This window comes from Lynx rufus, unplaced genomic scaffold (assembly GCF_022079265.1).
Source record: "Lynx rufus isolate CCGP_SWC_20201006 ecotype Redwood Valley unplaced genomic scaffold, mLynRuf1.p SCAF_15, whole genome shotgun sequence".
NCBI classification, from domain to species: Eukaryota; Metazoa; Chordata; class Mammalia; order Carnivora; family Felidae; genus Lynx; species Lynx rufus.
This window is the reverse complement of record NW_025814829.1, coordinates 46,401,800-46,429,653: the sequence shown is the minus strand read 5'-3', so window position 1 is coordinate 46,429,653 and position 27,854 is coordinate 46,401,800. Positions and strand designations below refer to the sequence as shown.

Below are 27,854 nucleotides of genomic sequence, written 5' to 3'. Positions count from 1 at the left end.
CTGTGCCCCGAAATCTCACGCAGGAGCAGAGGCTGCGATAAAGGACCCAACCGGGTGTGGGGTGTAAGGCCTGAATGGACCCGGAGCAAAGAGAAGTTAGAGTTCAGGTTGAGTCCTATACTTACCTACTGCTCTTCACGACTAAAAATCCCAGACCTTGAAAACTATGCTTTTTGTTTTCTGGAATTTTTTGGCCTTAGAACCTATGCACTGTGGATAGGGGGCAGTGTTTTCCCTGAAGGAACCAGACACTTTCCACATCAGCGATGCCAAAAGAGGTCAATTCTGGGAATAAGGGCTTGAGAATGTTGTAGTAGGCAGTTAGTTAGGTTCTTACAGGATGCTTGGAGGCCAGCAAAGGGGAAGTCATGGCCAAGTGGGAGAAAGTCAGAGGCTGCCCTGACCTGAACCACAAGAAAGGGAATTAAACCAGACAGGCCCAAGATGGCTGACAAAGTAGGCCAAAGTTCACGTTATTCCTTCATTATACTACATTGCCATACTCAAATCTTTTCCTAAGGGTGCCATGACAGGAAACCCCTGACCAAATAAGGAAGAAAAAGTGCATATAACCCACATTCCTGAAGACACCACCCTGCTTCCAAGAAATCCCTGCCTCAAGTAATGAATATTCCATTCCCTTGTTAACAACTGTCAATAAAAGATGGAAACCCAAGCTCCAGTGGGCGCAGCTCTCCCTTGACCTCTCCTGCTCTCACATCTAGAGAGTGTACTTTTGCTTTAATAAACTTTCCTTCATCCATTTTGAGATTATTTTTGTGACTGGTGTAAGAAAGTGGTCTAGTTTCATTCTTCTGCATGTTGCTGTCCAGTTCTCCCAGCACCATTTGTTAAAGAGACTGTCTTTTCTCCATTGGATATTCTTTCCTGCTTTGTCAAAGATTAGTTGGCCATACTTTTGTGGGTCTAATTCTGGAGTCTCTATTCTATTCCATTGGTCTATGTGTCTGTTTTTGTGCCAATACCATGCTGTCTATACACAATGGAATACTACATGGCAATGAGAAAGAACGAAATATGGCCCTTTGTAGCAACATGGATGGAACTGGAGAGTGTGATGCTAAGTGAAATAAACCATACAGAGAAAGACAGATACCATATGGTTTCACTCTTATGTGGATCCTGAGAAACTTACCAGGAGAGCAAGGGGGAGGGGAAGGAAAAAGAGGGAGGGAGCCAAAACATAAGAGACTCTTAAAAACTGAGAACAAACTGAGGGCTGATGGAGGGTGGGAGGGAGGGGAGGGTGGGTGATGGGTATTGAGGAGGGCACCTTTGGGGATGAGCACTGGGTGTTGTATGGAAACCATTTTGGCAATAAATTTCATATTAAAAAATAAATAAATAAACTTTCCTGCTTGTACTGCTCATCCGCTGTGTTGTGTCTGTCCTTGAATCCTTTCTCATGGCGAGACCAAGAGCCCCTGGCAGCGACAGCTTTTGGACGGGCTGGGTCAAGGCTTCAGGGCCTGAGGTCTCCCTAGTCCACCCCGCAACAGGAGGGGGTCTTAGGAATGGGGTGGAATGAAATGGTTTACTCCCCTGGGTCTTGAAGCCCGATCTCTCTCTAGGGGGGACAACTCAAGGGCTCCCCTGTAGGTACGAGCTGGTCTGGTATCTGCAACAGGTCAGCAAGCCAGGGGAAGGCAAAGGCAGATGTCCAGGGTGGCCCTGTTGAGGGGCTTGGGGGCTGTGGACATCTAGTCCCTAAAACATAAAATTAGCTCACGCCTTTCTCCTGCTGAAAAATTGCCTGTTGCTTCCTATTACCAACTCCTAATCATCCCCTGCAGGGCTCTGTGCTTCTCAGACATCATCTTGTATCACTTCTACCCTAATTCACTGTGCTCCAGTTGTGCTGACGTTTTTTCTGCTCCTGAATCACATCAAACTTACTCCCACCTCAGGGCCTTTGCACTGCCTGCTACTTTTGACTGGCATGCTCTTCCCTGGATCCACACATGGCTTAGGTCACTTAGGTCTTGGTCAAAACTCCACTCCCTCAATGAGGCATTTCTGAACCGCTCAATCCAATGTGGCCCTTCCTCTGTAGCATCCATTTTGCTTCTCAGCAAAATTCTTCTGATTGAAGGATCCTGTGTGTTTCTTCTCCTCTTCCCCCGCTGGAATGTACCTCATGTGAACTGAGTTCTTATCTGTCTTGTTTATTCTGTAGCCTCAGTGCCTAGAACAGTGCTTGGCACCTGCTAGGTGTTCAATAGGCACATGTGAAGTGACTGAAAGTTCCGTTTTCGGTCTCGTCTGCCACCTCAAAGCCTTTTGAAAAGTCTTGTTAGAAGTTTCGGCCCTGGGGCTGTGAGGGCGCTTGAGGCGAGGTGGTAGAGGGAGAAGTAGCTTTGATGAAGGCAGCTGGTCTCTGCTGGGGTGGCGAATGCCATCCAGGCTGCACCTGCATGTGAGAGGATCCCCGCAGAATCGCTGCTGAGCAGGTCGGGTCTCCGACTGTTGTGACGTGGGCCTCTGTAGTCGCTTTTGGCATTGCCGCAGACTGGGGGGCTCGAACACCAGAAATGTGTTGTCTCACAGACTGGAAGTTCAAGATCAGGATGTTGGAAGGGTGGCTTCCTTCTGAGGGCTGTAGGGGAGAATCTGTTCTAGGCCTGTCTCTGCTCGCTGTCAATCTGAGGTGTCCCTTGGACTTGTAGAAGAATCACCCCAATCTCTGTCGTGTATCTTCACCTGGTGCTCTCTCTGGGTATGTGTCTGCCTCTGTGTCCAAATTTCCCCCTTTTTATAAGGACACGGTCATATTGGATTCGGGTTGGCCCCAACGACCCCATTTAATCTGGTCATCAGCAAATGCCTTATTTCCCAACAAGGTCACATATATACAGGTACTGAAGGGTAAGACTTCGACATCTTTCTGGGGACACAGTTCAACGCATAACAGCATTCAAGAGAGGCTTGGGGCATTCAAAGCAGCAGTCTCTGCTTAGCGGAATGCCCTGGAGGCCAAGTTTGGCGTCCTGAGGGATGTGCTCAGAGAGGACGCCTCTCCTGTGGACAGGAAGAGTCCCAGGATGTCCCCCATGAGGGCAACTGAAACCAGAGCCACCAAGGGCCGGGGCATCCTGGAGCTGGCTACTCTCTAACCACTGGCCTAGTGTGTTTCCATCACGGCTCTTTCCTTTTGGGGAGCAGTTCTGAGACCCAGGCAACTACCGTGCTCCCCGTGCAGGAAACAAATCTCTGCTTTAATTGCTTGTGCAATTAGTGCGCTCCTAGTGCCGGAGACGTCACCTGGAAAAGCACTTTGGCTAATTTGAATTTAAGCGGAGCTCCGAAATGACTGACGGCCCTGCCGCGAGGGTCTGGGCACCCTCTCCGCATGCATTCCGCAGGCAGCCCCGGCCGGCCGGGAGAGCTTGAGCGGAAGCTGCTGGCATGTCCCCACCCCCACGCGCCCCTCACCCCTAGAGCGGAGGGGAAGCAGGCCGGGGTTGCAGGCGAGGAGGCAGCCTCCTAACAGCTGCCAATCCGCCGGGCGACCGGAAACAGAGCTGAAACTCGGGGAGCTCCGAGGAGGCAGAATGTAATTGTCTCGATTGGAATTTTCCTGGGCCACCAGCCAATCCTGCTTCCATCTTGTCGACCTAAGCATCAAGAATTTGCCTTTCATCATGCTGCTTGAGAGCGCCCTTCTCCTTTTCTGCCTCTTCAGACTCCTTATCTGAGCAAAGCACAAGGAAACCACTTTTCAAACAAAAAACGGTCTTGAAATTCAGAATGGAAGGCAGGCCTCGCGGCCCCCAGGAGATCCCGCCACCAGAGCAGGGCAGCAGGCAGGTGGGAGGGGTGGGAGAGGGGGGCTGACCTTGAATTCATCAGGAAGGGACATGGAGTAAGGTCATGCCGAGCCCTGATCAGTGTGGATTAAGTGAAGGAGAAGAAGAAGAGAGAAATGGGCAGAATTTAGTTCCTTTTTTTAGGTGTATATTCAGTCCCTGGGGATCCCAAGATGTGTTCAGTAGAACCTCGGACCGGAGATCCTGTGGGTGGGGTGGAGTCTGGTACAGGAGCTGGGAGAAAGCCTCTCTCTTGGAATCAAACCCTGCCTTCTGTATGTCCTCAATGTCCACGCTTGCTGCCTGTTAGCAGGGAGGCTTTGCCCTCTCCCAGGGTGTCCCTCTGTGCAGACGGAGCCCCGTTATAAGACTCCAGCCTCCCTCTTGCCTAGGCTGGGGAAGGTGGACTTTGTAGCAGGACCTGGGCACTGCCCTTCTGCTCCCCTCTCTCATGGGAACCCGCTGCCCCCAGGGATCAGGCTTGTTCCTCCATGCTGTACGTAAATCCTAAGCTGAGTGGTCCTCCCAACTTCTGCCACATGGGGGCACTTGCCCAGGGCCGCAGGGACCATCACCTTGCGAGCCCATCCATAGCTCTAACACTAAGTTGCAGGCTCCAGTCTAGGGGATATTTTGGCTTCCATCTGTCGTATCCTTTGCTTTATTTATCAACTGATTTTAAACACCGCTAAAGGATACTGGTGCTGTTTATTGAACCACCCCGAAGCCCCTCGGCTGGCTTATCCCATCCCATAACAGCCCTTAGGCCACAACCCAGGTAGAATGCTCGAAGTAGCCATTCTTCTTCTGCTTTACCCCGCTGGGAGATGCTGGCTCTCAGATCTTACAGATGCTAGCAGTTTCCTTTGATCCCTGGACGACTTGGAGTTGGCAGAGACATTCTTTGATGTGTGACCTCTCCAGGGCAGAGATTCCAAGATTGAATCCGGGTCAGAGGGAGACTCACTATCTGATCCCAGCCCCTGTTGACCCAGTGAGAGTTCTGGGAAGGCCATCTTTGGATGGTGCCTGTCCCATTTGTCCCCAAGCTGGCCAGCCTGACGGGCTCCAAGAGAGTCCAGGAGCAGGTCACCGTGAGGTCCGGCCTTTGCGGACTGTGGGTGAAGCTCTTTCAGAGTCCTGATGGCCATGGGAAGGGGGGTGGTCATCACCGTGAGGCAGGTGGGCCTCCTCCTGCCTGCTGTGTGTGGGAGCAGGCCTCCCATTCGCCTTCTTGCTAGTGCTCGCGAAGGGCAGGATGGGTCCCAGAGCCTCAGGAGGAAGGTCTGCTGCTGTCGACACAAGGTGGGCTTCGCACAGCTCCGTGGGGTGCCAACGTGCTGTGTAGTTAGTATGAATTTATAGAATTATCACAGTGCCAGCAAATAGCAGCAAAGGACCTCGAAGGAGGGCGCCTTTCCTAAACTCGCACAAAATTGCCATTTGGGCCAGCAGTCTGGATGTGTAAGTCCTTTCAAGACAAACTTTTCATTCTACAAAGGAGATACCTGAGAGCCGTGGAGAAGAGTCTTTGATCAGGTCATGGATCTGGCTGGTGGCCGAGGCAGGACAAGCACCCAGTTCTCCTGAGCACCGGTGCACTGTGTCCCTCTGTGCTGTCACATAACTTCGCCGAGCACCCCCCCTCCCCCCCACACACACACCTTGCTCCCTTCTTGCAGTTTCTGTGATAACATGGTGCCCGGGCAATGTCACCTCACCCCCTCAGTACCCTTCTTGCCGCGACGACGGCACCAGCCAGGTCAACCCCCTCTCCCTCCCTGCGCGCACCCCCCCCAAGCCTACCTGTTGTGAACTGGGTGGTCGTGGACTGGCTCTCGTTGGTCCCACGGACGGCACTGACCCACACCTCATAGCGGGAGCCGGGCCGCAGGGCCTGCACTGAGTATTGGCTCAGTGGGGGCTGGAGCCGGAAAGTGGTCTTCCCGCCTTCCCCGCCCACCAAGCCATACTTCAAGAGGATGAAGTCGACTTTGGCTCGAGGTGGGGTCCACTCCACGAAGGCCACGGTGTCCGAGACATCTCGAACCAGGATCTGTGTTGGCCCATCAATGACTGAATGAAAAGAATCAAATGGAAACAAGAGTTTGAGAAGTGGGTGTTTGAAATCAGCTCTCTCCTTTCCTCCTTCTGTTAACTTGATCAAGGAGAGGAGGGGTGTTATTATCCCAATTTATAGATGGGGAAAATGGGACACAGTAAGATGAAATGGTTTTTTCCTGAGGACACATAGAGGCAACAGGGGAAGTGACATTGGAAGTCAGTTCCCCTGAATCTTGCTCTCACCAGGCTACGGCTTTTCTGTGCTGTCACTTCCTCATTTGGGCAGGGGAAGGGTACCTATTGCTTGAGGCCAGCATAGCTTCCTTCTGGAGGTAATGGGACAGAGAGCTGAGAACTGTGCTTCTGGTATGTTTTTCTGCCCTTCTCTTTCTTTGAGCCCTGAGGAAAGATCTACCAAATCATCAGCCCCATCTAAACATCTGAGACTTCCAACTCAGTTGCCAAAGGGGGTATCATGAATATCCAAAAGATATGCTTGCTCAGCCACACCTAGAACTCAGTCAATCCAGTTGCTAAATCCATACCACAACCCAACAGACATTTGTATGTGTGGACGTAAAACATGCCTTCTGGGGAAACTTGCTTCTCTGGGAAAAAAAAAAAAAAAAGAACTCACTTTAGGAATAGTATCTTGTAGGCTATTTTTCCCCACCTGTTCTTGCATATTCCTGAGCTAGGAGGGCACCTCACACACGGGAAGTCCCTCAAGGTTATTTAGCAGCGTATGTCCCTCCTGAGCCCTGGCCTCTGGCACTGAGCAGCGGAGGGGAACATCACTGTGGGGTGGCTGGTTTCCTAGGGGGCCCACTGTCCATGGTTCCAGCACCCACTTGGGGTCCTCTTCATATTGAATTAGTGGTGGGGTAGAGAAAAGGGAGAGAATGTAGAATGGAAATAGAAAAAGAAAGAGCTTAGTGAGGACAATAGAGAATGGTGTTCTCAACTCCTCGCGGTAGTTCCGCAAGGCCATTGTGTCCTTCTTGAATTACTCATGATCTTCTCAAAGAGTAGTCCCAGCTTCCATGTTTGCTTTTAGAATATGACTACACCTCTCTGGCTGGAGTTGATTAATATTAATATTAGTCTTAATGTTCTTCAAGGATTTGGAATTGGAACCAGAGACTCAGGTTCTCTGGTTAGCTGGTTTGGGACCATGGAGAGCCAGGGCTGGTGTGGCCATTGTCTACCATATTCACACATAAATGTGTGAATGATTTAGAGAGGGAGACAAAAAAGGTGGGGAGGGGGTTAGAGAAGGAAGAGGGTGATTTATAATAAACACATATTTAGGGGCATATTGTCATTTGCTGACACAAAGCTCCAAAAACCTTTGGAATTTCCTAAGTGATGAGAGTGATAATGTCTTTTGTTATGTTAATGAGGCGAGGAAGGGGCTGCCTGCCCGAGTAGTAAGCCATGTGACCTCTGGTCCACAACTGTTTCTGCCTGTGTAATGAAGCCTTCATAAAAACCCAAAGGGACTAGGTTCAGAGAGCTTCCAGGTTGGGGAACCAGAACCACATGGTTCCACGTGCACCATGCTGGGCCCCCAATTTTTCAGGTCCTTGCCCTGCGTATCTCTTCATCTGGTGTTGATTAGTGTCCTTTAATATCCTCTGTAGTAAACCAGTAATCCAGCAAATGGATTTCCTGAGTTCTGTGAGCACCTCTAGCAAATTAATCAAATCCGAGGAGGGGGTGGTGGGAGCCTGATTGATAGCTAGTTGGTCAGAAACAAAGGTAACAACCTGGACTTGAAGCAATTGGCATCTGAAGTAGAAGGCAGTCTTGTGGAACTGAGCCCTGGACCTATGGAATTTGCTGTTGTCTCTGGGTAGATAGTGTCAGAATTGTGTTGAATTGTAGGATGGCCATCTGGTGTCTCAGAGAATTTCTTTGTGTGGGGACCTCTATCTTCAACACACACACACACACACACACACACACACACACACACGCTGGGATTGGTGCAGAATTTTAGGAACAAATATACATAGAGAAGCAGAAATGAGTGACTGTGTGGAGCTTCTAGAAAGACAGAGAGAGTAACCTGAATCTGACTTTCCATTTTCTGGTTCTCGTTTTTTTATGACACCCAGATGCATTCTGGTCCTAGGGTTTTAGAAGATACTCTTTGTCCTTCCAGTAAATATTCTTTTTTGCTTTAGATAGTATAGGAAAGTTTTTCTTTCTTGTTCCCAGAGAGTCTTGACTAGGACTGTTTTTTTTAAACCAGTCCACACTGGACCACCTCCTACTGTCTCCAAAATGGAGCGTCTCCCTCAGGATGGACTCAGTTTGACTCTGGGCTTCTCAATCAGGACATTTGCCTGGTGACTGCACCCTCTTTCTGGGTCTAGCCCAGTCCTGTTCTCTATTAACCAGCTTAGGATTTTTGGCTTAGCATCCACCAAAATGAAAATCACCCGGCCATTTTGTACCACCTGGCTTGGAGTTCAAATGAAGTTCTGTTTTTCATATTTGGGGTAATAATGATTTAACAGAACACATCCAGATGTTTTCAGCATGCTGAACTTAATGGTTTCAGGTAACTTGGACCCTTTAAATTTAATTTAATAGTGAAATGGGAGAAATGGTCTTCTAGCTGCTGTATAAGCATAAAGCCTGAAACCTGAAACATAGATACTCAGGAAATGGGTGTTGAGTAAAAGGAATGAGTGAATATTCTCTGTGTCCATGTGAAAGAAGGGGAAGCATTTCAAAGAGCTGGAGCTTCTTGAGAAAAAAGAAAAGAAGATGTCACAGAGACTCCGATGACCATGTAAGGCTTTGGTCCTCCAACTCTTTAAATCTCCAAGACCCTAATCGGAGTGGATTGTCCATATTAGTGTATGATCTGCAGCACAAATCTGGCTCTAGCTGCAGGAGGTCTTATAATTTGCATTCCCCAGAGGGCCTGCCTGGAAGAGAAGCCAGTCTGAGTGTCTATGAGGACTCAGAACTTCACAGGAGGGGGTTGGTGTAGGTCAGACCTTAGCAGAAGGAAATAATTAAATAATCGTTTCCTGAAAACAGCAGACAGGGTTTGGAGACAGTCATCTCTTCTGTAGCCACTCTTGGATTCTGCCCTTCTGTTGGCCACTTAGTAGTGGTGTCTCGATTCCAGTCAAGTTGGTATCAGCTTGCTTTCAATTAAGTCCTAATTTCTGAACAAACACATGTTCTACTCAAAAAGTAAACTGGAATAAATATTTTTCTTTCCATTTCTTCATGACTCGGTACACAATGCCAAGCTATTAACTAGGACATTTTTCTTAATTGAAAAAAAAAAATCTGCCTAATGTTACCACAGATTTTTAAATCTTAGGGAACTTCCAAGCCAAAAAATATGGCAAATTTTGCAAAAATGTGGTTTGAGTAGAAGACTGAGGCAGGGTTAGACTATCTTCCCCAAGTGTGGAGGAAGAACTTTCTACAGCTGTAATGCTCTTCTCTGCCCTCTTCTGAACCATCTTCTTTGTCTAGGCTTTTGTTTTCCACTCATGCTTGCTTCATATCAGTTCACAGGAATGACTGGGGGACCTGAAACTTTCCATCCCAGAGGAAGAGCACATGTCATGAAATGTCAGGTTCCAGCATCACCTTTGGGATAGAGTTGTGGAAAAGCTGTAGTCACTGGCGCCTGAAGAAATTTCTACAGAGTACTTTTAGGTTTTGTGGCTATGGAGTAGTTTCTTCTAAAACATGTTTGCAGTAGAACAGTAGTTTTAAAGCCTTTGTTGGGGAAATAATACTCTTTTCTCTTAAATAACAAAATCTTAAATGACGATACAAAATACAAAACACGTGGCGCTGCCTTGGTTGGAGGGTGTGTTGGGCCTGGGTGTGGGTGTGATCAGAGGCTCAAATCTCCCCTTCGTCCTTGCCCTGAGCCACTGCCATGGAGCCCCAGTGCTCTAATGGAACATAATCTAATGCCACAATAGTTTAAAACCAATGTTTTCTAGACTGAGCATAAGCCTCAGCACCTGATGCTATTTAGTTTGGATCTAATTAGCAAAGTATGAATCACCAGCCCATAAACATGGTCTCATTACATGGTGTTGTGGTTCCTCTTTCTGGCCAACTTGGCCTTTGTCCTAAACTCATGACTGGCTTTCTTAGGTGTCAGTGTGGGTTTATGAAAAATAAAGCTGTACCAATATTCCCCTATCTCAGTTTCTGTTAACTAAAAGGGGAAAATGCTTAACTTTTGAGTCTCAGCTCCCCCATCAATAAAATGAGAACCAAAAATGATACCAGATGCTATTTGTAACTTTTGAGAAGTTCTTGGGAAGGGCACATGCATATGCATCATATTTGTTAATTTACAGTATAAAAGTTGGCCTTCCATTGTTAGCTAAGAAAACAAGAAGGCAAAATATGGCACAGGTACTGAATCAAATCTAGAGACAATGATCTTGCATAAGATTAACTGTGGGGATGAAATAATAATCAACTTAAGTCATCACCTTAAACAGTGTCCCAACCCACGCTTCCTGGTTTCGGATGATTTGTTTCCGCCTGCTCTCACTCCTAAGTGTGTTCTCTGAGTACGTGTGTATGCACTGGGTATTGAACACTCACCTGCCATCAGCAAAGTGCTAATCACTTTGTGTGCTTTTTCTGATTTAATCCTCACATCAACTCAAAGAAGGAGGTATTGTTGTTCATCATTAGAAAGTGATGGGAAGTTTGGGAAGGGTTGGATGACTTTCTCCAGATCTCACAATAGATAGGAGTGAGCTCTTGCTGGTTCCAAAGCTCAAGATACTAGGGGGTGGCAAACGAGGCCTCTTTAAGATCAGAAGAAATACACTGGAAATCTTAACAGAAAATTCCCCCATAGAATATGCTCCCAGATTTCTGTGCTTGCAAGGATTGGCAGTAGGGAAGATGTTCAGCTAAGTATCTGGTAGGGTAGCTCTATCTCCAGGTACCCAAATCATCTTCAGCTCTGGGAGAAAACCTGGCACCCTCTGTCTCTCTACTTCTTGGGCAATTTGCAGTCCTTTCTCCAGAGTGACCTAATGGATAGGCATAGGAAGAAGGTTTGGAGGCACTCACCGGTAGAGACGCTGGCCGAGGTAGGGGGGCTCCGGGCTTGCTCTTTCAGAGCCACCACATTGACAATGTATTCCTCCCCCGGCTTTAGTCCTGTCTGATTGAAGGATGTTACATCACTGGGGAGCTGTGCAATCACCCCTCCTTCATTATTCTGGAGGGTGGGAGGAAGGGAGAAGCAGAAAAAGCAGAAGAGAAAATCACCGGGAGAGAAAAGTGTGAAATATTGATGGTAAATTGTGAATTAAAACTGGGGCCCACATCTATTCTTGATGCTGACAGCTGAATATCTGGGGCCAGGAAAAAGTCCCAGTAGACTCAGTAAGAATCCTATCACTCTATGAGATTTGGCAAACGGAGAATCCATTTTCAAGAACATTTCTTTGGCCTTTCCTTAGTCTATTGAGTTTGCCAGTACAAATTGGTCATAAGGTGATGTCGATTTACTCTTGCCAAAGATTCAATGTTTGATGGTTACGGCTAACATCCATCAGATTTTTTGGCATTATTATGAGCATGCCCTTGGCTCTTGAGAAGAGTATACTTGTGTCTGTGTGCGTGTCTGTGAACATCTTCACGTATACACAACATTTTTCACACTGAGACATTTTCAGTTTTTGAATGAGCTGAACTATCATTTTGCTCTATCTGGAGTTTCTCATGGTGTTACACTGGATGCAAATCTGTCAATCTCTTGTTTTCCCTTCACCCAGATGAGTTAGGAGTCAGTGATACTACGAGCTATGAAGTACAAAGAAGAGAAAAAGAGAGCATGGAACAAAGAGTAACACAAAGAAGAGAGGAAAGAGACAAGTCGGTGGATGAGGAAATGAGAAAGATGAACCTGATGATGTTGGGTCCAGGATCATCTACCTATCTGTTGGCGTCTGTTATTATGCATTTTCTATGTGTGTCCCTGGAAATGGAGGGGACAAGAAGACTCTTTGTGTCACTTCCTTTCTTCCCTATTCTTTGGACTTTGTTTATGTCCCCCTGGAGTGCCCTATATGTAATTTATAGCCATACCCATAAATCAATGTGACACATGCCCCTCCGCCCCTTACCCACCCCTCCTCCCTCAGCCAGTGGTGGCAACCTGCGGATCACACAGTTATTCTCTGTGGCCATGTGTTTGATCTTGGCATGCCCTGGCCAAGGTCTTATTTAGAATTTTACGTATTAGATATTAAACAGGCAAACCTAGCACAGGTTTGTTTTTTTTTCCTGCCTCAGATCAGGGTGATAGGATTCTCTCTGCCCTGTTATACACCCAGCTGCCTACCATACATACTTTAGTGGCCATGTTAATGCAGATAAGACATATAAGAAGGTATTTGTACAGAATGCCTGTTCAGATATATTTAGCTTGCTGCGACACAACTACATCCATCTAGAAGGAAAGTCCTGATTTAGTGGACAGAACCTTGCGATAGGAAGTGGAAACCTGGGTTCTTATTTTAAGCCTGCCACCAACCAGCTATCTAATGTTCTTTAAGTTTGCTGAGTTTTAATCTCTATAAACAAACTAGATGTAGGGGCGCCTGGGTGGCTCAGTCAGTTAAGCATCGGACTCTAGCTCAGGTCATAATCTCCCGGTTCGTGGGTTCAAGCCCTGTGTCTGGCTCTGTGCTGACAGCTCAGGTCTGGATGAAGGCTCAGACTTTGTGACTCTGTGAACTTGAGGCCTTTTGTAGCTCCAGCAGTCCATTCCTCGAAGAATTTTGAAGTAAAATGATGGTGAGATCTCTGTCTTGTTAGCCAAATATGTGTCATCTGTCATTGAGTCTGATGAATGACTGAAAAAATGCTATTTGATATTGAAAGATGAAGATAGGGATAAGGCACCTGAGTGAACACTATGCTCCCACGAGTGCTACAGTTAGGGAGGGTATCAGTCGGGTCAACAAATTCTGGAAAATCGGAACTAGCAGGCACCTCTGGCAATTTGGAAAAGTTTGTTCTAGATGAACAGAATAAAATACTTACTTCAAAGAATAGGAAGGAATCAGGATACCTTTTTAACTCAAAAACTAATAGCATAATTTGGTTAAGGGAAAAATCTTCTCAGTTAATATGTTACAAAAGGTGTTTCGGGGTTACGCCTCTGACCTTCAGAGACTGAGGCCACACAAGCTGACTTTTGGTGCATCTTCTGCATGGAATGAAGCTATGTGACGGGTTCAGTCTGGCTGGCTTTCCCTGTGTCCTAAAGAGAAGCCCCACAGTTTTGAAGCTTTGGTTTTCAGACTCGCTAAAATCATAGCTTGCCAAACCCTAGAGCTGAGCAGAGAGCTGGGGCCTGGTGGCTGCTTCCCACATCCTGTCTTCCAAGGCCAGGCTGGTAGGCTCAGGGCCACTCTTGCTAGTCAGTCCCCACCATGCTTTTGTGAGCCCAGACACCACAAAGGTCCCTTTGTATCCTTAGTGGCATGGAAAGAGGTATTGGGCAGTGTCCTCCTTGAAGCCCCGGATTCCAAGTTGAGGGTACGAATACTCCACATAAGGCTGGTTAGCAGTGTGGCAGATGGGCGTTACCTTTGGAATGAAGCTGATCTCCCATCCATCGAAGGAGAATGAGAAGGGCTCCCATTGCACCTCTACAGTGGTCTCCGTGATCGTCTTGAAGTGTAGCCCTTGAGGGGTAGAGAGATCTGGAACACAGCAATGTGGGTGACCATGTCATGGCTGTCCCTGGCAGGGACAGAGAGCATCACCTGGGGCTTTGCCTGGGTACGATCCCTCCACACCACGGGTCTGCTGGGCAATCTCAATCTTACGACAAACACCGTGGGTCCCACGTGCAGGACTGGCCTGCTCTGTCGTGGCCCTGGTGCCGCTCTGTATTGGTGAATGAATACTTGAGTGAGCTTAACAAACATCATCTAATAACTACTTTTTAAATGCTTTCTATTGCATAATAGGCGACCAAAGACACCCTTTCCTTTCCTTACTAATGTAGCAAACCTTGGTATTTAATATGATGCCTTTCTCAGAGAATTTGAACACTACCTTTGGAGGCTCTAAGGATTCCTGAGAGGCAATAAAATGTCCCCATTTCACACCCGGGAAGAGAGGTACAGAGACGGTTGGCTAAAGATGTGGAGAAGGCCAACTTCAGAATAAAGACTAGAACGCTTTTCTTGGTCATCTGACGGGCAGTCTGAGTATTCTGCTTAGCCCACATCACTAAGTCTCGGATGGTCTAAGAGTTCCATTTCACATACACAAGGAAAGCAGAGGCACACACATAGGACAATGGCGGACACTGGGAATTTGGCTCTCATTCCACTGTCTCCCTCTTTTCTCTGGTTCTCCTTCATTATTTGTCCCTTAGCTCCCTCAGTCACCTTTGCCTCACTTATCTTGTTTTTAATTTCCTTTTTTAATCGCCCCCTATCTGACCCCCATCCGCACACACGCACACGCACATACACACACGCACGGGCATGCATAGGTTCCGTGAGGTGGAGCTATGCCTGTCCTAATGGAGTTCCAATTACCAGCCCTGAAATACGGCAGCATGACTTTTCTCAGTTCTCCAGGGAGCCTGCTCCCATTTTAGCTTTGCCTCTTGTGGGATATTCCATTGGAAAACTGACAGATTCTCATCCCTCTTGTTTGGAAGCTTCCTCGGTGCTTCTGGGTTGAAAGGCAGGTCTGATTCTGAACCCACTCGAAGGCACGTCAGGTGAGTTTACATGATTTTGTCCTTGTCACCTGGGAGCTTGCCTGAGGGGATGCCCTGAATTGACATAATAAACGCCGTGGGGGATGGAAACCTCATCACGGTGTGTGCACGTGGACCGGAGAGGAGACGCCTGGGAGTCGGGCCAGCCACTTGCTGTGGTGACTCATCCCGGAGCAAGGTGGGAAAAGCGGCAGATGGTGACCTGCCTCTCTGCACAATCATTGCAGATATTTAAAACTGGTTCTCAGGCACCAGAGGAATTTAAAAAAAAAAAAAAGGTCAAATATAAACAGAGATAATTATAGGCATATTTACAGAGTCGGCATTCATAGGGGGAATCCAGTATTCTAACAAGATCTCTGTCACCTGCAAAGCAAGGGGATGGGACGATTTCTTGCATTCTTTCCTCTCTGCCTGTCCCTGTCCTTCAGAGTGTGATTCAAGTCCGTGAAACCTTCAAGACCTTCTCTTTTTTCTTTGACCTCTCCTTTCTCTGAACTTCCATGGCATTTATTATCCAAATACCATCTTGTCCTTTGGGACCTATATAAAATGGACTGAGATCTCTTATCCCTTATTTGGTGATAGGTCCCATTTACTGACCCAGGGGCTTCTGTTTCATGGTTACTATCTTGTTCCAGTTTCTTGCTACCTCTAAAATCTCTGTGCAGGGGCGCCTGGGTGGCGCAGTCGGTTAGGCGTCCGACTTCAGCCAGGTCACGATCTCGCGGTCCGTGAGTTCCAGCCCCGCGTCAGGCTCTGGGCTGATGGCTCGGAGCCTGGAGCCTGTTTCCGATTCTGTGTCTCCCTCTCTCTCTGCCCCTCCCCCGTACATGCTCTGTCTCTCTCTGTCCCAAAAATAAATAAACGTTGAAAAAAAAATTAAAAAAAAAAAAGATTTAAAAAAAAATAAAAATAAATAAATAAAATCTCTGTGCAACGTAGTAAAAAGCATTTGGTCTTTGTCCCTCATTCTTGGCACACAGCTCCTAAAACTTTTGGAATCTCCAGAGCGATAAGAATATCTTTTGTATGATTGTGAGATAGCTAGATAGCTGGTTTCCAGAAAAGCCATGTCACGATTTAAGAGATCAGAACCTTCAACCCATCTTCCAACCTCCAGGGAACAGGGGGAGATGCACTGGAGACTGAGTTAATTACCAATGGCCGGTGAGCGATTCAATCGTGCCTACATGATGAAACCTCCACAAAAATCTCTAAATATCAGGGTTGGGAGAGTTTCCAGGTCGGCGAACACGCTGAAGTGCTGGGAGGGCGAGGTGGCCAGGAAGCCACATGGAAGCCCCCCCCCACCCCCCCCCCGACCCCTTGCCCTATGCATCTCTTCATTTGCTTGTTCCTGAGTTGTATCCTTTATAATAAAGCAGTGCTGGTAAGTCAAGCACTTTCCCAAGTTCTGTGAATTTCTAAGGAGTTGTCCAACCCAAGGAAGGGTTGCGGGAAACTGTTGTGGGCCAATCAGAAGTGCCGGGAACAACTTTGGACCAGTGACTGGCACCTGACCGGGCAGTTCTGTGAGATACAGGCCCTAACCTGTGGGATCTGACGCTAACTCCAGGTAGATGACGTCAGAATTGAATGGAATTGGAAGTCACCCAGCTGGTGTCTGAGAGCTGAAGAAGCAGTATTGGAAAAGATGATTTAAGAAATCAGAGGTGTCTAAAGAAAAAAAAAATAACAGTGCCTTTGTTTCTTCTCCTTCTTCTCCTCCTCCTCCTCCTTCTTCTCCTCTTTGATGTAGCCAATGTTAATACTTGGTATGCAAGCTTTTAAAAATTTCCTGTGTTTAAATAAAATACGTGTAAAACACAGATATGCACCTATAGGAATTTCTCCCTGTTCTGGAGAAAAAAGAAAAGCTCTTGCTTATGGCGAGCAGTTTAGCTGGCCTCTGCCTCTGTCTCCACCTCTCTTTCTCTCCACTGAATCTTTCTAAACTATGCTCTGGAGCTTTACCTTTTATAATCAAGACGGACTCTATTTTGCTAAACAAAAGACCATGAAGAAATTATGCCACTTCTCTCTGAGGAGAAGTGGGTGTTGTCAGTGTGGTTTTAAATAAGATTTTTTTTCCCCACTCTGCTATACACTTACCATCTGTAACATACCATTTAGCACTTGCTTATTATACGTCCTATTTCATATCTTCTCGTTTTGAATCCCTAACTAGATTCAAAGTCTGCATAAGTCTCGTACTTTCTTTGACTTCTAATCAGACTCAAGCTTATAACAAGTCAGAACTCAATAATTGGTTTTTGTCCTTTTGGTTCTATAATTGATGGGAGCTGCCTGCATTTGGAAATTCTCTTAATCGGAAGTGCCTTTTTAATGATTTACCCTTTACTAAGTGGATCACGTTGTTGGAAGCCCTTTTCCTCAAGAGCAATGATTATTGCAGGCATCCCCGAAGAATTTAGAAAAGACACTGCTATCATGAATGCCCATGATCTCATGTAGGAGAAAAGAAAAATGAAGTAGGATGGGGAAATGTTACGTACGGGTGGCCACCTTGGCAGTGATGGGAAGGCTGAGGATGTTGCTAATGACAGCGTAGACGCTGATGTTGTAGGTGAGACCTGGCTCCAGCTCCGTGATGGTGACACCACTCCAATCTCCAGGTACCCGCTGCTGGAGCTGGAGGCCCCCCAGGGCCGTCGGCTGGTAAGAGATCACATATTCCGTCACTGCCATCGGCCCGTCCCATTCCAGCTCAATGGACCTGTCGCTGATACCAGCCACTCGCAAGTCCTCTGGAGGGGCAACTACCGGGAGGCAATACACAGATAGCATGAGCTCAGAGGACTGCCTTCCCCATCCTGGACTCAACTCTCTTCCTCACATCTCACCCCACATGCCTGTCTGTATGTTCTACTCCCCTCGCTGGCCTTGAGTGATTTGTAACTCCCTTTTGTTGTCTTTTCTGTGCTCAGTATTTCTATCTCCACGGGGCCCTGAGTGAGTGGTATGCTGGAGCCTGCTCTCGCTGGCTTGCGAAAGTTGAATGTCAGATTTTCAAGAGTTTTTCAAGACAGCTGTTACACAGAGCCATCGTTAAAGATTAAACTTTATAAATTTACAATTAAGTAAACTGTATTAAACACAAGGTAGTAAATACTCAAAACTCGTCCCTTTCAAGTTATTCCACTAAGTTTTACTCTTATCTACGTCCTTGAGGTGGTTTACATGTGTTGTCCCTCTCTGGTGGAGATACTGTATAATTGCATTCTACTGCAAAACTGTTCCCGACCCCATGTTTAGTGATGTATGTCATGTTGGTGTTTTGAAATTGGCCGTGGAAGGAGTATTTCCACCATGGACACTGGCAAATGCTACAAAGCCAGGTTTTTAATTTTTTCCCTTAGAGAGTTAGTTGTTACATATTTAATAGCACACAGCTGGCCAACGTTTCTGGTAGTGTAATAAGTGTATGTCACCAGATTACCCTGGGAACCAATATTTGATTTGGCAAGTGGGAATAAAGGCTTATGCCTGGTTATCTTACAAAGTATAAGAAGCCAAAACAGTAAGTTCTGGGTGCCATGGACCCATGAAGGCCTTCAAATGGTTTATCGTATTATTTTCCCTTTTAAAAAGACAGTGTTTAAGATTTGAAAGAAATGTAACTTGTGTTAAACTAATTTTTATTAGCCTTGATCTTGGGGATGATGATAAAGAGGCATTCTTGAGGGCTTTGCTTTTTCTCTCTTGTTCCACTTCTCAAATGTTACTCAAAGTATCACCCAAGAATAAACCTCACTGAAATAGTCTTTCATGTATGGTTCCCTTAGGAAGTGAAGACGCACCACTAGTGTGAGTATTAAATAATTGAACCTTTGAGCCCAATTGGGGGGGTGTGCCTGTCATGGGACCTGCCCAGAGATTAAATTAAAAAAAAATTGGAAATATATTTAAATCATTGTAATTAACTCATAAATTTACATGTAGTGAAGACTGTAGTTAGCTTATGAGTTGCCGTTGGCTTTGAGCCTCTCCTCTGAATGTTCTCACTCTTTCACCTCCACAAAAGCACAGGGCTGAGCCAGCTGCCATTCACAGGATCATGTGAGTGGGGAGCACTCTTGTGCTCACACAGGTGCCCCCAGCTCCTCGGCAGAGGCAGAGATAACTAGCCCTTTAACTCAGACTCATGGGATGGAAATTAGGAACATATATTTGTGGTGTTTGGCATTTGCTTTGACTGTTTTTTTCCATAAACTATTCATTGTATAAAACCATCTAGAAAGCAGAGCTCTCTCTGATTGAAGATGGCGAATGCTGACTGAAACAAAAAAATCATAAACATTCGGGGTTTTTTTTTCATTTATAAGACCAAATACATGTAAATGAGATTTCAATAATTAAACTTCAAACGATCATTTATAAGCTCATATCATTTCTAATGCTGACATTATTAAAGCTTTGAAGGGTGCTGAGATCTTTGGGATAGCCTGTGTGATGCACGCCAGCCCCTGGACCAAGGCAAGATGGGTTTATATATAGAATGTGTCAGTGCTTTGCATGATTATACTGAGCATTTATTGTATCCCAGGCACAATGCCAACCATTCTTGGATTATCCCATTTCATTCTCTTACCAACACTATGAGATAGGTATTATTATCACTCCTATTTTATAGATGAGGAAACTGGCTCCCACAATCAGCAAACACAGAAGCTAGGATTTGAATGAGGCATAATGGTTCTAGAACCTCTTAGTCAGTAAACAATTATCACTCTACATTTGCCCAGCATTTCCCGGTCTATAAAACATGTTCAGACACACCATCTAAATGAAATGTTAAGAAGTCCTTTAATGGCAGCCTTATGAGGTAGATTGGGTAGATATAACGATCCCAACTTTATAAGTGGAGAAACTGAGACCCAGGTTAAGGGACTTGCTAAAAATTCAAAGAGTTGGGTCAGAATTGGTTCTCAAACCCATATCTTCTGTACCTAGCGTTCTTTCCCCTACAATTTGTAGGACAGGTTACGGATTGTGCCAGATGCCTTTTTTCATTTATACACAGCCATCTAAAGTAAATTGCAGTAAAGGAGAGTTCAGACTATTCTTTAGGACATGAATTCTGGATTGGTGCTTATCCTAGAGGTAAGAAACTTATTGTAAAAAGGATTCTCTACTGCTTGCCTCTTGCGATCCAACACAACTGATTCCAAGTTGCCTAAGTGGGACTTCTCCTGTCATAGTCACAGAAATGGCCATTCCAAATTTCAGGTCATCAATAACTCCTAGAGTGCTTGGGATGAGTCAGTGTATTCCTTTTTGGTTCATTCTCCCAGAAAATAAAGCGAATAATGATCCAAGCAGAGAATTTTGGGATTTTAAGGTAAAAAGGGAGTATAGAAGGATTTTTGATCTTGACAGCTTAACTTGGCAAGTTTTTTATCTTGAGACCTGAGCCTGGTGGTAAGCATTGCCTTCACTTGTGATGAGAAAGCAGCAATGGTGTTGTTTGTGGTGGAAGGTACTCTTGGGGGCCGTGGCTCAATGGAAGAAGCCAAGACCACCACCGTTCATTCTATGCCTCAGCGGCAGCCGTGTACTGGGATGTCAGTAATTCTCATAAAATGAAATGGTATTGAGCTATTAAAAAACACTGTAGAACAGCCATATGCCTTGATTCAATGAGTCTGGGATGGAAGCAAAATGTTCGTGGTCTTACTTTCTTTGAGATTCTGACTTCGAACTTGGGGGAAGAGCAGACAATTAAAAAGGAATAAACTGTGGCTTGAAGAATCAGAGTTGCTTATCCGCAAAGATTCCATGCCGTTGACTTTTTAGATCTTGCCTCAGTTGTGCACATATGTGGTGAGAGCATTTGGAATTAGTTCCACGAAGTGTCTTGCTCCAAGGAGCGAGTAATTTCAGGTACCAAAGGTTGGCTGGCTGCAGTGCAGGCAGAGGCAGAGGCTGACGTTGATGGATCTCCGCAGGTCTGACTGAAGTCCAGGGAACAGCAATCTGGATTGTTTCAAGTCCCTGCTCTGGTGGTTCTTTAATCCTGCTGACTCATGGGGAGTTTTGGCCAGCTCACTGGACAGATCCTGTGTTAACCTCCTTCACTGGGGGCAGACGTGGACAAATAGTTTAACGTGCTTCTCTACCCCACCTCTAACACCTTAAAAACTCATTTGACAGGGCTCAGCTTTCCTATCAAAAGATTATTTCTTTATGTATGTGGCTCTTAAAATTTTTATTTTTCAATTCCGCTCTAGTCAGCAGCCTGGAGAGGATTAAAGAGTGCTAGAAGTTGGTAGGAGACCAGGGTTCTCATTCTTTCTCCGCCATTAATTAGCGGTCTGGCTCTGGAAAAATCTTTCTGTCTCTCTGGACTGCTGCTTTTTAAATTTGTAACATGAGAAGCCCAGTGTAGCTTCTTTCTACGGCCTGTTTTGAGTGCTCATATTCATGCATTTTTTGTTCTATTATCTTTACACGGCCAGAGAACAGAGGCAGAAAGGTTGAGATTTTGTCCCATGGCATGCTATGAGCAAAGATCAAGGCTCAGAGTCAAATATAGTGGCCTTGTTGACACTATTCAATTGTATCCAAGCTCTAGTGGTCTAGGGGGGGCTCAGAATGAAGCCCACACAGTGGGCAGCTATTTGCCATGGCCTTGCCAAAGAGAAAAGAATGACACGTGCAGAGGTATATTTTGTGGCTCTCCACGAGCTCACCTTCCTTGTTCTCTCTCCTGTCCTCGCTCCTGCTGGCAAGGGAAGCAGTGACGCTGTGGTGTGTGCATCTGGCCAGAAATGGCAAACAGTGGGTAAACAGCCCCCTCTCCCACAGCCTTTTCACAAAGAGCAAGCAAAGTAGCACTTTAGATAATGACCTAGATACTTCTCTGGAAGAGACCTGTAGTGTTTGGTTTGAAAGGCAGGCATTGAGAGCAGCACCTCCTGCAACGAGTGGTGGCTCCAGGGTTGCTATAGAAACAGGTGGAGGTTATGCAACTGTCCTTCCTCACATGCTTGGGGAACCTGTGAAGTAATTCATCCGGGCCTCCGGAAGTCTTCTTCAAACAGCACAGAGGTAACGTATTGGAGGTAACATGTGTTCATGGTTTGGAGTCAACCGAGCTGCGGTTATGCCAGGAGCTGCTGTGTCTTCCATGAGTGGCCAGGTGGGTTTATCTACCGTTCAGTCTGGATCCAGGGTCAGGTTAAGATTTTGTTTGCAAATTGACCCATTTCTGTAGACAAGCAGGGTCAAGAACATGGCAGGTATGTAGAGCCCAGCAAAGATCTACTCTGTTGAGAAGCATGTGGGCCACAGAATAGCCATCCATGGCAATGGCTCAAGCCAACCCTTAGCATCCTCTGATGGGGCTTCATGGAGCCTCGTCCTGTGGATGGAACCTAGGGCCATGTTTCACCCTCCCCTTCCCAGCGACTACCTACCGACGTGGGATTTAAACAAAGACTTAACTTAGTGATGAGGATTAACTTCTGCTTGAATCTTCCTTTGGAACAATTGGTATAACAGCTATTTGTGTTTTTAGAAAGATACTTCAGTAAACAAAATTGGGAGGCTCAATGAGATAATTGAATATGGAAAAAAATGAAGGAATGTGAAAGATTCCTTTCCTTAGCAGTGTGTTATTGCCTTGCTTTTTTCGTTTTTTTGTTTTTCGTTTTTTCATTACTGCCATTGATCTTTTGAGAGAATTTAAGTTGAAGTCACAACTCAGGGAACCTTGTCCGACTAGTCTGTTTATCTGGGTGGGGGTCCCTGGCGATGTTGAAGAACAAAAAGCTACTGAAGTTGACCTTCCAGGGGACAGTCCATCAGAAGGCTTAAAAACATTTGTTACGATTTTCATTTTTAAATCTTCCCAGTGGTCAATCGGAACCACTGTTATGGATTTGATCATAAATGGAAAGGATCGAGATCAGTCACTTCACCTGCTACAAAAACAAAATGTGTCAGCAAGAGTCACTGATTTAGTTAGAAGAGGATGAGCAATAAAAGTGAGATGATGAAAATAATCTGCTTTCAGCTGAAAAGAACTATCTCCCATGAGATATTAATATTTTTCCCACTGCTGGATTTAGATGTTCATTTCAGGACAGCACCTTTGTATCAGCTTCCACGAGGTAAGACTACAGATGGGGCTGGTTCCAATTCGCTCAATGTCATCTGGCACAAAGCAAGTCACAGCCTTTTAATATTCTGTACTAATTGGTAGAATGTGAGTTGTTGCTTGATGCTGTTAGGACTTTATTCCTGTTTACATTTCATTCCTTGCCTGTAAAGACTTTTTTTTTCCACGTGGACACTAGATCATTTCATAAATGAATAACCGCTGGCAATACGTAAGTTCTGACATAACCAGAGTGCCTAGTGAGTCTGTGCAGTAGCATTGGGAAGGACGTGTTCCTGGAATATGGCAACAGGTGAGGGGATATTTTGGGGCAGGTGGAGCTCGTGGAAACCCCCTGAGTTAGAGAGTGGCCGGTCCCATGGTGTGGCCCTCTGCTTTCTTCTGCCTCAAGGACAGTGCAATGCTGCCGCCATTATTACCATTGTCGGTCCAGTCGCAGGGGTAAGATCCAACTTTCAGCCAAACTTGACTTTCTTGGTGCCTGCCCTTTCCCCCCTTAAATCTGCCTCGTCAACTGTGACTGACTCAAGAAACCAGCTTTCTTTGTAAAGCAAATGAGCACAGCCCAACGGGGAATTATTTTGCATGAAATACACCGTCCCTCCCATCTCTCTTCCCCGCTTCCGCTTCCCCGCTTCCAGTGAGTTTGCCCAACGCCCCATGCAGCTCCACTTCCTACCTCCCTTCCTACCTGCCGAGCAGTCAGGGCCCTGGTAGCCCTCTTCACAGAAGCAGAGCCCCTCCTGGCAGTGTCCTCGCCCGCTGCAGGCGTTCAGACACCGCTGTTGGCTGCAGTCCTCACCCACGTAGCCCTCCTGGCAGAAACAGGTGCCATTGGTGCATATCCCCTTCCCCGAACAGTCCCCGGGGCACCTCAGCTCGCTGCAGTCCTTGCCCGTGTAAGGCTCTTCGCAGACACACTCCCCGTCCACGCAGAGCCCCCGGGAGCTGCAGTCCGTTGGGCACCGGAGCTCTGAGCAGTCGCCCCCGCTGTACTCGCTGTCACAGATGCACTGGCCGTCCACACACACTCCCCGGCTGGAGCAGTCCAGGGGGCAGTACGGTTCAGAGCAGTTCTTGCCGAACCAGCCTTCATTGCAGATGCAGCCGCAGGACTGGAGGCTGAAGTTGCCATGGCCGCTGCAGTGAGGGATATAGTCCAGTTGTCCTGCAACGGCCAAGGAGAAGGTCAAAGGGCAGCAGCGGCACCTCGGGTAAGTGGTGCATGTTGGGGGGGGTGGCAGGCAGAGACCTCCTCTCGCTCTCTGGTCAGATTAGTGTTGCTGACAGTGAAACTTCACCCAGTTTGGTACATAACCAGTTGCATAAATATTTTCCCCCAGTCTGGGTTGCCCACGCCTCGCACCATGCCGGGGGCAAGGATGAATGAGATCTGGCCCCTCATCCCCCAGGAGCTCACCTTCAGTGTGTCTTAGCTTGGGTTTCCTAGAAGTAGTCCTCGGATGAGGACTCAGGTCAAGGTGACTTACGAGAAAGTGCTCCCAGGAGAAACTGGTCAGGGAGAGAGGAAGATGAGGGAGGGAGGAGCCAAGCCACAGCCCAAGCCTGTGTGAACGGGCAGAGTCGTAGGGAGGATAACCTGGGTTTAATCCTTCAGGATGCTCCGGCCACAGGTCGGATGCAGGTCAACCTCATCATGGCTTAAGGGCTGTCCTGGGGTGGTGTAAACGCTCACGCTCTTCCCTCGTCTTCTCGGGCAGGCCAAGGAGGTTCCCTCAGACCAAGGATAGTCCGTGACAAAGACGCCCAGGGGCTGGCTGTGGGGACTGATGGAGACCCAAGGGACATAGGCTGAGTGCTGAGTCTGAGACACAGGGTCATATGTGCTACAGACCCATCTTGCTCCCTCTCCCCCCCCCCCCCCCCCCATCTAACTACCTCTGTTCATTTATCACAACTCAGCACCAGGGTAACTTCTAAGGCTTCCCATAACTCCAGTCTCATTTAGTTACCGCTCGCTGTGATCTTTTTGGATTTTATGCATGTCTCTGTCCTAGCCTTTACCACACTCTAACTACAGTGGTTGATTTATCTGTCTGGCATGAATCAAATAAACTAATTAAGCAAACACAAGCCCAGTACCTGCTTGGCATGCTTCTCTGCACTTGGCTCTGGGGACAAGTAAGTTATATCCTTTTTTAATTCTGCCACTTTACGTAGCCCCATGGTCTGAAGGGACACCACACTGACATTGTTTCACACAATTCTTGCTTGTAGATTTTTCCACGTCTGCCGGGGAGCCTGAGGGGAGGCTGGTAGAATGCCCACTCAGACGCCGCCCAGAGTTCATGTCCATGAACACCTATGACTTCCCCATATTCCTCAGCTCCGCTGAAAAGGCAAAGTAGCCTGAAAGTTCTCACTGAAGAACAGGAAGAATGGGAGGCTGAACAACTAACTGGACTTTCTCTTCTCGTCTTCACAATTGTTTATTTACAGTTTCAGTTTTGGGGAGGCGAAAGAGGTATGGAAACCTGTGGAATATTTCACTACTCGAAAGCCTCCCCTAATCTTGGTAGGTGTCTGCTACCCTCTGGACACGTGGGCCATCCAGCCCCGTTACAGGTCATCCCTGCTGCCTCTTGCTTCTTCTCTGTGAAGGCCTTGACATATCAGACCCTGTAGAGGTGAAAACTGGAACCCAAGTCAGTAAAGACGAATCCCTCTTCTCATCAAAGAATGAATGGCCTGGGTCTACGATACCTGCTGGATGAGAGGACCGAGCACGAAGGAAACTGACACAATTTCTGTATATTCAGGGTCAGCTGATAACTGTTGCTTCCGTGGTGCTCACCGGCAGGCAGGCTTTCACCTGGAGAGCCCAAATCTTATACTAAATAACCCCTGCCATTCTAGCGTAATCAGCATTGTTAGGTGGGGAAGGAAGGCACGGGTTAGTTCCATAACTTGCTTAAACACCAGCTAGTAAGTAGCAGAGCCAGGGTTTGAACTCAGGGAGTCTGGCTCTGAAGATGTAATGACTTCTCCCAGAGAGGTCAAGTCAGAAATTCGTAAGTGTCTCTAGTCGGGAGTGGGTGAGGCGAGACGTAAATAAATCTCTTGGACACTCAGCCTTTGGGGGCGTGGAGTGAGCTCTGTGATTGTGTGTGAGCAGGTGTGTGTGTGTGTGTGCAAGTGCACCTGCGTGTGTGTCTGCGGGGGGGGGGGGGGCAAAACCTCCATCTTGCCGGAGAAGACGGGGACAGGTCTTCCGAGACCTAAATGACTATCATTGACTCAGATGGGAGAGACGCTGCGACAGAGAGAACAGAGGACCTGCATTCTCTAGTCCCGAGGTTAACATGGATAGGTATCAGTTCAACAGCCTGAGAAAACCAAAGATGAATGAAGACAGACATCAGATTCCCCGCTCGCCACAGAAGTTGCTGCGCTGAACCGATGTACCATTACCTGACACGTCCCTCCAAAATCAGGTTAATGTATTTCAAACCGGCTGAGCAGTGGAGAGAGTCCCTGCCCCGAATCCCCCGGGGAGGGACCGCATTTAGATCACCGGGACATATGAACAGAGAGCTGCAGACGAGGGCAGTTTTCCCTCCGTGGGTGCGCCGTCCCCCCTGTGCCTCTGCTCCCCTCCGGACACCCGTGCGCCCCCAGATCCTACCTGTGGCCGCGCTTTCCGGGCAGCAGTTGCTGTTGCACTGGTCCCGCAGCACCGACACCTCCCTTTCCAGCATCTCGATCCGGCTCAGCAGCTCCTGCAGCACCCGGGCGGAGCCGGCGCACGGGCAGGCCTTTTTGGGGAGGTTGATCCTGTGGGTGAAGGTGACCTGGCTCTCGTGGTCTGAGGTCTGGCCCGTGTACTCTGTCAATGCCTCGTCTTCGGCACTCACCTCCTGCTCGGCCGAGGCCTCCAGCCCCGAGGAGCAGAGGCTGTCCAGGGGCACGTTAATGTTGTACACGTGGTTGAAGACCACCGGCCGCTCTTTGCCGGAGGCGTTGTAACTGGCAACACCTCCTTCCTCCTCCACCGCCTGTCTCTGGACCCTCTCGGTGGTGACCTCCAGCTGACACTCGGAAGGCTTGAGCAGCGAGCCCAGAAGGATCAGGTTGACCCCGATGAGCATGTTCTTCAGGACCACCGTTTCCCCGTCTACCCCCATCCTCTCGGCCAGAGCTCTGGGTTCGAGACCAGCCTGCAGCTCCCAGCACCGAGCTGCGGGAATCTGCAAGAGAAACCACGGAACAAGATGACCCCTGAGAGCTGTGCCAAGCGCCACGGCTGGGCACAATCCTACAAAGCTAAAGAATAGGCAGTTAAGATTTTCCATGGGGAGGCTGGGAAGGGACAATGGCTACCAGGGTCAAAAAAAGCCCAGAGCTTTGTCGCTGAGGGGGAGGGATCTTCTGCTGAAGGACATCTTGATTTCCCAAAAGACTTATCTAGAATGTATGGGGCTGGCCCCTGTGGTGGGCAAGTGGTCCCAGCAAAGAGGACCTGTGAGGACAGCCGGACAGACTGTTTCTCCAAGGATTGCTCAGAGCCTCTTTCACGTCTGGGTGAGAAGTAGGACAAAGGGCACCGTGGAGCCTCAGGCGCATCCTCATATTTTCCCACGTGTTTATTAGCAAGGGTCCCCGCCAGCCACTTCAAAATAACTTATTAACTCCTCTAAGCTCATGTATTCAATACAAGTTGACTTTCGAATAACCAACCAGGCAGATAATATAGTTCCAGGTAATTGTGGTTGTTAATAATCCTAGGGTACATTTGTGATTATCGGGGACTGTGTGAGCCGAACTTTCTTTTAATCTTCTCATTAGTTTAGTCCCGGTGCTTTGTGACCACAGGGTGCCTTTCTTCCGAGGTCCTGTTTAAATTGCTAAAATAATGCATTAGCTCCTCTGCTGATTACCTAGTCACCAAGAACCACAGAGAACAATAAATTTACTATAATGCAAATCAGTTTTACGGAAATTATATTTCTTTTTTATTCCCTATGTAAAAGAGGAAAGAGGCTTACAAAGTTTGGTTCTAAAGGTAGTGTTAGAGCTTCTAAGA

General features: G+C 47.2%; 1 protein-coding gene and 1 long non-coding RNA gene across 2 annotated transcripts in view; one reads left to right on the top strand and one right to left on the bottom strand.

The window, feature by feature from the left end:
- The window catches only part of TNR (tenascin R), an 83,823-nt gene extending 56,868 nt beyond the window's left edge, over positions 1-26,955 (bottom strand). The window contains exons 1-6 of the mRNA XM_047076964.1: positions 26,457-26,955; positions 23,502-23,978; positions 17,184-17,447; positions 13,512-13,627; positions 10,980-11,130; positions 5,634-5,903 (exon numbers count right to left, since the gene is read on the bottom strand). Of these exons, the coding sequence (XP_046932920.1) occupies positions 5,634-5,903; positions 10,980-11,130; positions 13,512-13,627; positions 17,184-17,447; positions 23,502-23,978; positions 26,457-26,955 (1,777 nt within the window). The remainder of the gene's footprint in view (positions 1-5,633; positions 5,904-10,979; positions 11,131-13,511; positions 13,628-17,183; positions 17,448-23,501; positions 23,979-26,456) is intronic.
- Positions 24,746-25,902, top strand: LOC124510196 (uncharacterized). Its single transcript, XR_006961644.1, has 2 exons — positions 24,746-24,952; positions 25,049-25,902. It is a non-coding gene; the product is annotated as an uncharacterized LOC124510196 (long non-coding RNA).
- Positions 26,956-27,854: the final 899 nt, after the last annotated feature.